The sequence below is a fragment of the Equus przewalskii genome, chromosome 30, assembly GCF_037783145.1.
Source record: "Equus przewalskii isolate Varuska chromosome 30, EquPr2, whole genome shotgun sequence".
Classification (NCBI taxonomy): Eukaryota; Metazoa; Chordata; class Mammalia; order Perissodactyla; family Equidae; genus Equus; species Equus przewalskii.
Genome location: NC_091860.1, coordinates 3,716,211 through 3,727,310, shown reverse-complemented (window position 1 = coordinate 3,727,310; position 11,100 = coordinate 3,716,211). Strand labels below are relative to the sequence as shown.

The 11,100-nt window shown below is 42.6% G+C and overlaps 1 protein-coding gene across 12 annotated transcripts in view; it reads right to left on the bottom strand.

Annotated features, from left to right (window-relative positions):
- NRP1 (neuropilin 1) overlaps nucleotides 1–11,100 on the bottom strand; it is a 147,479-nt gene that overhangs the window by 4,313 nt on the left and 132,066 nt on the right. For 7 of the 12 annotated variants that reach the window (XM_070601690.1, XM_070601695.1, XM_070601688.1 and 4 more), the window contains 4 exons: nucleotides 7,646–7,783; nucleotides 3,417–3,688; nucleotides 2,827–2,923; nucleotides 665–715 (listed from right to left, as the gene is read on the bottom strand). In XM_070601690.1, coding sequence (XP_070457791.1) covers nucleotides 665–715; nucleotides 2,827–2,923; nucleotides 3,417–3,688; nucleotides 7,646–7,783 — 558 coding nt within the window. Of the gene's footprint in view, nucleotides 1–664; nucleotides 716–2,826; nucleotides 2,924–3,416; nucleotides 3,692–7,645; nucleotides 7,784–11,100 lie in introns of all 12 variants that reach the window. The other 5 variants (XM_070601686.1, XM_070601683.1, XM_070601691.1 and 2 more) reach the window with 1 other exon arrangement.

The following is an 11,100-nucleotide window of genomic DNA, read 5'->3' as shown; positions in this document are numbered from 1 at the left end:
AGTTTCACTCTTCTCACCTATAGAATGGGGATAAACACACCTGAGAGTGGCGGTGAGGATTAAAAAAGATAACGTACGTAAAGTGCTTGGAATATACTAGCTCCTCAATAAATCCTTATCATCATCATCATTATCAAATCATCATTATCACAAATCTGGGGTTCCAGTAGAAGATGATGGTAACAGAGGGATCAAAACAACAGATTATCACCAAATTGGGCTCCAGTCCTTTAAAGATCCTATCTGGGTATTAACCAGACAAGAATTTGGGTTAGGGTTAGTTTCAAATTGCTGTATGAAAATCATTGTAGGTCCTTGGGTCAGTCAGTCTTCACTAGTTTCCTGTTTCCGTGGTGGTAAAATGAGAGATGATCCTCTAAGTCCTCTTGCAGAAAAGAAGGGCCAGGGTGAGCAGATCTCCCAGGGTTCAACCACTTACATCAGCGAGCCTGTCACAGCGGCTCCCCGAGTCTTCAGTGCAGCGTCAGAGAGGGCCCTCTGTGACAAGAGTGCAATCCACAGTCCCACCCCAGGGCCATGGGCACGATGCTTATTTTATCTGAACTGCTTTGATATATCAGTGTGTTAGAATTCCAGAAAGTATCTTCATAAATGAAAGCCACAGTAAATTAAAAACAAAAATTGGTCAGCAAGACAAATTTACCTGTTTCATCAATTTTGCTTTCTGGGTTCTTTTTATCCAGGTCGGCTGGTTCTGACAAGTCAAACAAAATTGAAAGAGATATTTGAACTGCCAACAAAATACAATATAAACAAACTATATAAACCCTCCACACACACACACACACACACACACACACGGCTCTGCTGGGTTTCCTTTGGAGTTTTTAGTACACTCCAAACTGCAGGGCAACAGAGAGGTGAGGTTAAAGGACTGTGAGATGGGGGTCACGTCTGAGTCCAGGTAGCATGGCTGTCCGCAGACTGTGTGTCTGAGGAGAAGAGAAGGGTGGAGAGAAATGGTTTCGGCATCTGGAGTGTGGGGCAATCTGGGGAAAACAGAAAATGGAAGTGGGGTTGTACATAGGGCTGCCATCCCGTGCTTGTGCAGACAACTGCTTCCCAAGCTTGAGGGGTGTTAGTTTGGTTTCCCAAATAGTATGTCAGCTCATTGAGGCAAGAGATTGTGGCCTATGTCTCACCAAAAAAAAAAAAAAAAGCCTGAAAGAAGTGGAGTCCTGGTGTTCCTTATGGTTCTGGGCAGAGGACAGAGATGTTGCTCACTGCTGTACCTCCAGCATTTAGAACAATGTCCAGAACATAATAGGTGTCTCAATAAATATTCTTTTGTATGAATGCGTGAATAATGAATAAATAGTTGATAATCTCATAGCATCCATGGCTAAATATTTGAGAAGACATATTTGATGATCAATGATTCAGTTATCTTAGGCATCTTTTTATGGGTACAGCAACATGAAGTGTTTTACTGGTGCTTTGGTAGTGACTTTCCAAGTACAATGCCTAGTGACAACTACAGTAAGTAGAGCAGTCACGTGAAAGCACAAGGCTCAGAGAACCTCCTGAGCCATCCCTGTCTTCACCGGAGCACGCGGCCACTGATTTGTGTAGAGTCTGTGGTCAGGTACAACTTGCCGAATGGAAGTTTATTTCTTTGTTTAGTTTGTGCAGTTTGTCTCATGCTCCAAAACCATCACCATCACTCTCACCTGGGAAGAGGAAAGCACTGACACGCCTGCGCAACCACAGAAAACATATACTTTAACAGCGGTGTGGACTTGCATGTGGGCAATGTGAAAGTAGCTGCAACCGAAATATCAAGCCTTATCATTTCCTGTGAAGATTTGCCAATTAGCGTGGCATTAAATAGAGCTCCCTACATAGTGCGAAGCAGCAGACCTGTATTCACTGCTCCTGGTTTTCCCTCCAATTTCCTCCATCGACCCTATCAAATTATGGCCACTTTAGGAATTATGGATATTCAATATATTGTATAATAAAAGCTTTGTAAGTTGCTGAAATGACCAAAACCCCATTATAGCTAACAGGCCTCCTTTGTCTTAAATTTGCCCAATAGACTTATTCCATTTTGTTGTAATTAACATCCTATTATATAATGACATATAACAAAAGTTTAAGTGTAGCAAATTGAGCTTAAGACTGATTACTGTGCTATTACATTGCCATTAGTGATGCTATTTATAATTATATATCAAGAACTAGGGAATATGAATTGGTTTTCTGTGTCAGACTATAATCCATATACACCAGACCAATAAAAACTACAAACTCTGGAATACTAGGCAAAGTCTGTAAGTTTCATTGATTCTTTTGAATCTGTTCAACTATTTTTAGAGTCAGAAACATCTACTTATTTGTAATAAAGCAAAGAATTATGGCTTCTATGATTCATTAACAATGTAATCTTAATTACATTCACTGCGATCAAAATTCTCAAAGGCCGGCTGCTTTGTTTATACACCCCAGTACTTGGAATTGCCCAGATGTCTGAGTCTTCCACTTTTATCAAAATGTTTTGGCATGGTGTATACAGCCTGTAATCTGTGAGTTTCTTCTTTGCTATGATCTTTGGATTTCACACGATTTATGTAGTTTTGTAGGCGTCAGCCAGACATTCTAAATGGACTAGGTCAAGTAACAGAGTAGCCAAAGGCAAAGTGATCTGATTTTATGCCCTGTTGCACCAGTATATGCATTTCCTATCATGTGTTTATAGCCCATACTGAAATTCTAGGTCTAAACGAGCAAGACAAAGACCATCACACGGCAAGAACTGAGCCCTGGGCAAGCGCTTCCCTGGTCTCTGCAGCCACTCATACTTACTTGCACAGTCCTCTTGTGAAATGTGGTTGTTAATACTAATGTCATCCACCGCAATCCCGCCAAGGTTTCCTTTTCCGATTTCGCCCTCAAAAATCACCTAATGAAATGAGATCATTTTCACAGAATTTAAATGTTCAGTCTCAAATAGTGGTGTTTACAAATGCTTGTTCAGCTCAAGCTATGGCACATAAATTAAATTCATGAGATTTCACATAAGCACACATTCTGCTCATCAATATATATTAACTGCCTGGTGAGGGCATACAACTTCTCCTCACCCTCTCTTCTTATAATACAACACTTAAAACTGGAAAAAGCAGCCAATAAAAGGAATGTTGCATTGTGAGAGTGCAGAAATAGATTATAAAGTAGCATTTTCCCTTCCTTTTCACCAAATTGGTTCTATTCCTGTAATCTAGGAGACCGTGAAATATACCACCGAGATTATGGTCCTTGCAGCATTAATCTCACGTTTGAGAAGTCCCTGAAATAATTTTTGGAATAATCCCATATCTCATTTGTATAACCTTCAAAACATTACCCCAGTGTCCTTGAAGCAGCTGCCCTCCCCCCCTGGGGAAGGGGCATACCTGATAGAGTTTCAGAGACTTGTGGAGCCAGACACGCCCCTCCTTCCAGTGGTCTCCTTGGTGTCCAATGGCCATCCAGACCAACTGATCATAGTCCTCGGGCTTCTGGTAGTGCAGTTTGACCCTCAATGTGCCCACGTGTGAACCAGACATGTGATACCAGAAGGTCATGCAGTGGGCGGAGTTCTGGGAATAAACCACCGGGCTCACCAGACGAGCCACTTTGCCCTTCTGATTTTCGTCAGCTTGAGAGTAGATGAAGTTGCCATCTCCTGCTGTGACAAAAAAATTGTGTTAAGGAGAGTGGCCAAATTTATGGCTCCTTCGTCTCTTTTCTTTCAAGTTCTGTTACTCAAATCTTCTCTCCTGGGCTGAGCACAAGAACGAAAACACACCGTGTTTGGAGCGTGTGCACTTGTTGGGAGATGTCCTTGGCACCTACGGCACCACTGTAGCTTCTGCGAAGGGACATCTGCTTGGGGTAAGGTGGTCAAGCAGCACGAGGTCAGGTACCACTTACTTGGAATGCACTGTCATTTAGACAAGCGCTATGACTCGAGTCAGCCCGCACACCATTGCAAACAGATTGAACGTCGGGGCAGACCTACTTTCATGCAACTTTAGATTGCTCCGGCAGCACCCATGTGAACACAGACATTAAATGGAACGATCTCGCTGTACTCTGACTCATGAGTCAGGCAGCAGGATTTCCAGTTGATGACACTTTGGTCACTGTAAACTCATTGCTTGATAATAATAAAGCTGTAGTTTTTCCAAATAATCTTTTTCTTTTTCCAAATTCAGATTATTTTTCTCTAGTTAATCTTAATGGCTTATAAATTCCTTAAATACACCTGAGAGCTTGACTCTCAACTGTGAGCCCTGCTCCTGTTTCGTGTGGGCTTCTGGCTCAAGGAGAGGCAAGGCTGTATTTTTGAGGCTCATTAGAACATGGCGCTTTGGCGACGTACACACTTGCGGAGGAGTAAGACACTGGCTCCTGGCTTTGCTTTTAATTACCCCCGGTGGGAACATCTCCTCCTGCCACCACCTGGTCTAAACACACAACTGGTGCTTCACTGTTTGCTCTGCAAATAGAAATCCCCTAATCTAACAGCTCACCTGATGGAAGTGTGAATCTGACGCTCCGGCCTCAGTGGGAGCGGAGTGTTTTCTTTGCTGCCCAAGAGGCTCGTGTATTTGTGAGATGCTTTTTCACTGTGCAAATGTGAGCACATCCTCGTTATCTGCTCACCTCTGTCAGGGTCCAGGTGGAAGTGGATGTGTCAGCAGGCAGCTTTCTTCCCTCACCTGGCTGCTTATATGCAATAGCCCCAAAGCATTCTTAATAAAACCGATTGGCGGAATAATACAAGGGGGCTGGAAATCAAAATCACAGCTCTAGCAGGATGTTGGACGCTCTGTGTGTTTGTGGAGTGTCCCCTGTGACCAAGCAGACTCAGTCACTCCTGGCATTTGTTCTACCCCACTAATTTACCAGGAGGTGGTCGCCTGTCTGTGTGACAGCATCGTTTCACTGAGATGGGTAGTGTATCAGTCCACCAAGATGGACAGGAAAAAACGTGCCCCTCTTGCCTCTAACCCCCTTTCACCCCAATCTTATGGAAAAAGACCGAAGTTGGAGATGCTGAGAGAGGAAACACGTTTACTGAGCCCACAAGGTTGAGTTGGTCTGGCGGTGGAGAAAGGTGGTAGAAAGAAAGGGAGCCCTGGATGTGGGTGGAGGGAGGAAGTCTGCCGAAAAGTCTGTCCTCCTCCGCCCTGCTGCCCTGTGGTCTTTGGAAAGTCTGCTCATGCCTCTCCTCCGCTTAAAACTCCTCAGTGGCTCCTCACGCACTGCCTTCAGCCTGTCCACACTTCTTCACACAGAACCCAAGGCTGCACGTCCCCCGTCACGGATCCAACTGCCTCACATAGGGAATCTGTCCAAACCACGCCCCTGGCAATCCGTTACCACCGAGCGCTCCCTCCTCCATGCCTCTGTGCTTGCTGCTCCCCGGGTAAGTCCGACTCCGACTGTCTCTGAGAGAGCACTGCTTCCCTGCCCTCTCGCATGTGATCTGCGACCATCATGCTCGCCTCTGCCACGGGGCACCCTCACCCCAAAGCACTGTCATTGTTTTCCACCCACAACCAGACTGTGTGAGCTCCTCAAGGCTGGGGCCCCCTCCTTCACACCTCCATCTCCAGTGCCCAAGGCGGCATCTGCCACGTGATGGGGGTCCTCAAATAACATTTGTTCAATGGACCAGGGGAAGACTCAGGGTTTCAGGAGTCCTCTGTAAGGAGGTACGTAGCTTCATTCTGAGAGATTAAATGCAGAAACCCAATTGGGATTCCTTTAAATAAACTCAAAATATCTAGGATATTTTACCTAGATTGCGTAAATTTTTAAAAATCTCAGTGATTGACTTGCAAAGTGCTGCATACTGTCTAACGTCTGTCTGTCTGCACCCGTACTGTGTGGAGGGTGCTTTTCACCCAGGTTTTTTCATATTAACAAGTCCCCCCCTTTCAGACGTCGGGCCCACGCACTCTCTCAGCAAATGACTGTTTCTGGGGCTGCCGGGGCTCTTTCTAGGCAGGGCAGGCGTGGCTCTACGCCACGTTCAGTCCGAGCGTCTGGGAGAACAAAAGAGACAAATCCTTCGGAAGGAATGGCACTTCTCAGCTGCTAATCTAAGACAAGCCCTCCTCTTCTGATCCTCCAACACAGAAAGCGCTGATATTGTTCCTTTCAGAGTTTTTTATCAGAGTTCTGGGTCGGGAACTCTGCCTTCATTTTCTCAATTAGCACTTCACTTCTGCGAGCCTTTTAGCCTCTGTCTCTGGCTAACACAGCTTTTAACCTCCTTTGAATGTCAGATCCTGCTGAGCCATTTTGCTTCTCTTTGCATCAATTTTTCCACCATTACTGCCTTCATTTCAGCTAATTGCATTTGGTTAATTTGATGCCATTTATATGTACAGTGCCATTTACAGTCAAAGTATTTTAAGTTTCCTAAAACTGCTTGTCTTAAGATTCAATTGAAAGTGTCTCAGAATTGAAGGAGTCCAATTTTATCCAATTTCCTTGTCATTCTCATTAGGCAAAGAGGTAGCTGCGGTGGAAGGAAGCCGACTCAGCCCACTTAATCGTTACATTCACTGGGAAAAAAGGGAACAACAAAATAGAAAAGGCATGAAGTACCCTCTGCCCATCCATCGGCCCACTGACCCACTCATCCGCAGCAGCAGCATTGGCTGAACTTTGCTTAATGAGATTTCTCAGCACAGCAAATGCCACTCTGGGGTATCTTTTGGGCAGCCACTACTTCAGTAAGCATTCCTGTCAGTATCGCTGAGTGGGGTAGAAGTTTGTGTGTTGGGTGCTTGTTATGAGCATGTTTGAGTGTATGCATGTGTGTTTTTTGCAGGATGCTGCTGGTTCTTTATACCAGAACTCAGGTTGGGTGATGGAATCACTGGGAAGAAACGGAATGGAGGTGGATGAAAGAGTTCACTAGAGTGGGTGTCAGCTCCCTGTGTCCTCCAACCTACCCCTCCCCCACTAATTAATCTCAGAAGGAAAGTAAGACAGGAGGTGGGGTGGGTTGTGAGCTGGGGTGTGGTAAGCTTTCTATCTGCACAGAAGATTTCAAATGTTTCTCAAAAGAACAAGAATCCTGCCCCACCTTGTTGCACTTCCACCTCAAGAATCTAGAGGAGAGCAAGCATCAGGCTCATTTATTGTTTCTTTAGCTGTAAAATAGATGGCATGACAGCATATATGTCTGGACTTGCTTCCAAATAATCCAGGTCAGGGATGATAAGATAAAATAGGATTCCTAAGATTTGATAATTACTGAAGTTGGGTTATGGACATGTAGGGTTCATTTTACTATTTCTTTTCTACTTTTGAATATGTTTGAAATTTTCCATTAAAAAGTTCAGCAAAGTATAAAACAGGTACTAATTCACATATCTTTGCCCAGTTTGCTATTCTTCAGGGAGGCCAATCTGTTGCCAAATTTAATCATCATTTTCTGCTACTCAGCCTAAGTGTATCTCTACTAGGGAAGGAGATCTTGTTACTTACAGAAAATAAAGGCATGAGTAAATGTTCTGTAGTATTTTCTAAACCCTTTAAATTCAGAGACCCCAGAAACCCTCCACAGGAACTCCCTTGCTAATTCAGAGAAAGGAGGCCGCAGTGAGCTCTCCGTTACCTGTGTGATCCTGAATCGGTCCGGTTTTGCTGGTCAGCACACTCCACTTGAGCTGCACGTGATTGTCATGTTCCCAGTGACAGAACGTCTTGTGAGAACCCCAGCCAAATTCACAGTTAAAACCATATGTTGGAAACTCTTCAGTGAGTGGAAAGGAAGCATAGAGACAAACAGAGAAAGACAAATTTAATCATTTAGGTCAGAAAGGCCCTTAATTTATTCATGGAAAGTGCGATTTATATAAGTTAAGGTCTGTCCGAAAATTCTGGCAAAGCCACAAAATCCAGGATTACCAGAAAACTCAAAACATGCATGGAGATGTCAAAATGTTTGCAAAATCACGTTTAGTAATTTTTTTTATCCAGCTTTAAAAAGATTATGGACTGCCTGTCAAATTGGTTTTACATAAAATTTCCAGGAAGGTTACTTTCCAAAGCATGTATATTACATCTGGAGCATTCTCCCCATTTCCACAGTACTTAATATGAAAGATACTCTGTTCTTAAGAGTGAATCATATAAATTGATATCCACCAATGAAAAGAATCTTAATAGAGATTGACCTGTCAACCTCAAAAGTCGAGAGACGTGACTTGGCTGAACGCTCATCTCAGAGGCTGTCTGTATTCTCGCCACACCAGCTGATGCTTCATGCAGTCAGATCTCTGAAGCATTTCTTAAGATTATTTTTCACTTCTGAGCTTTATATCAGGTCAATTAATTTTAAATGCAAGTTTCAGCTTTTTTAGTGAATTTTAAAATTTGCATATAAATTGTTCACCCCACTAAAAACTTTAGTGCAATGTCATGTAAGGCCAAAGCATATTTGAATAAGCTACTCGCTTTTATTTTTTTTTAACGTTCAAAATGTTTCTTTGGAATCTGAAAAGAAACTATGGATGGGTCCTCAGGAAGGATTTGTCTTGGGTGTTCTACGAGGGGCAATTTGACTATGGTGTTTTTTAAACCTCTATAGGCTTAGTTTTCACTCAATTCTTTTTTTGAAAGTAGCTTAACTTTTTAAGTATGGGGAAAATAAAGTCATTGATCCTTGGAATTTTTTTTTTTGGTAAACTTACGCTAACAAGAAAAATAATCCTAAAGGTAAAATTCTCATGCTCCCGCCGGTGCCACTCCTCTTCCCTATATAAAATGAAACACGTCAAAGCAGCTGTTTTCTTTAGTGAAGGAGGGTCATTGCTTCCCATGGAGTTCAGGCAGTCCACAAGATGGCAGCATTGAAACGGGGAGACAGGTGCTGAGGGCAGTTTGCCAACTGAACTGAAAAACAAGTCTCAAGACAGTCCCTATGTACAAAAAGGGAAGCGTGGCATTATATGCTGTGTCAGGGTCAAGCTGAGAGCATATCTCATTTTGATCTTTGCTTTAACTTTGCCCAAGTGTTTAACACAAAATATCTTGCCTGGGGGGCACAGTGGTCAAGTTTGCACACTGTGCTTCAGCGGCCCTGGTTCCCCATTTGGATCCTGGGCGCGGACCTAGCACCACTTATCAAGCCATGCTGTGGTGGCATCCCACATATAAAATGGAGGAAGATGGGCATGGATGTTAGCTCAGGGCCTCTCTTCCTCAGCAAAAAGAGGACTGGCGGCAGATGTTAGCTCAGGGCTAATCTTCCTAAAAAAAAAAAAAAAAAAAACTTGCCTGGGTTCCACTGTTGCTCCCCCACTTTAACAATGGCAGGAGGAATTTTAATGGAAAAATTTATTGAACAGATAAAGATGATTTACTTTGCATTTTGAGATGATTTACTTTGAATTTTTAGTTTCCAGGAAAGTCTTTTCAAATACTAACGTAAAATTTTGGAAGGAATGCACCATATGAATTGTCAAACCTGAGCAGGACAGATTCTCCCTTCCAATGACAATGTGACTTCCCAAAGGGTGCACAGGGCCAGTTCGAAAAAGTAAACTAGTAAGCCATATGCTGTGTATCATCTGAGCACTTTCAGTTAGTGCAAAAGGGCTATATTTCACAGCTAGGGTGTCACTGGAGAGAGATATTTCATGTCTAGTCTATCATAACCGTGAAATAGGACTTCTTAAAGCATGAGAAAGCCTCTCCCAAATTTACCACACTTTTGTGCAGCAAGATCGAATTATGCAGATGAAGTACCGTCAACTGAGCAGCGACTGAACGACTGAGCTACTTTGGAGGTCAACACCCACGACCCAGGAACGCATGGCTGCATAATCTCATGTTAGAAAACATTAATATTGGAAAATGGTAATGTGTGTGTGGTTTGGGGTTTTCTCCTTAAATGTAGTTTATAAGACATGCAAATACAGGATGGCAGTTAGTTATTAGAACACACACATTTCTGGTTAAACTTGCCTTGTTAATACATTAAATTTATTGTATTGTACAGAAAACCACATCATCCATTATTTTGGCTATTAATATTCTGGTGATATCATAAAATATATGACCTTGGATATTTCTGTAAAGACCAGGACTGGGGCAGCAGTGCCTGAAAGGATGGTTTAGGCGTTTCCCCTGCTGCAGTGAAAGCCACTTCACTCTTTTCTTCCAAAGTTCTTTCCAATTCTACAGATTTAGCAAGGCAAATTGCTCTTTTTTGTATTTTAATACTCTTTTATTTTCTTGTCCCCATTTGATAACTTATTTTTGGTAATCGTGCTTATTTAAAAGAAAATTTTTTAAAAATCCATGCATTTTGTGGGGGAGGGGTAAGGAGTGAGAGTAGATCAATGTTAAAAATTCAAGCCTGGCTAGAAAGGCTAGTAAGCACAGAAAATACACATAAACGTTTATAGAAAGGAAAAAGAAAAAAAAATAGAAACAGAGAGAAGGACAGAAGAAGAGAAGAGAGGGTTGAGAAAGAAAGAAAAAGGAAAATGGACAAATGAAGTAAGTATATAGGACTATTGACCTTTAAATCTTCAAAATATTACCCTGGTCCTGTAGCTGCACAATTCTCATTAAATTCATTGGGAATAATCTAGCTAAATCCCTTCTTGACTCTTAAAAATAGCAGGAAACAATATTCTGAACTTAAAACAAATTTATGGCCGCTGTGAGCAAGCACCAGCTGCTCTCGTTGACCTCTCTTGCCTGCAGTTGAATCATTAGCACCATGTACGCACAAGGATTTAATTTTTAAATCTGATTTTCCAAAATTCTATTGAACGTTAACTCGCTTACTCATACACTACTGGCCTTTCAGTCCAAACAAGTGGAGGTGCTGAGATCCACGCACTCATAGGTTACAGATATCCTCCGGGCTGCTGTAGGAACCTTTGAGGGTCCCCAGAGGGTAGGAGGCTTCACCAGGGGGAGCTGGATTTAAAATGCAGGATTCTCATCAGTTCCTGGCAGAGCATTAATAAGCTTTTACGCATCTGATTACAACCCAGACAGTATATAACTATATACGCCCACTGAGTTTATTATATTGATAAGAATCCTCAAAAT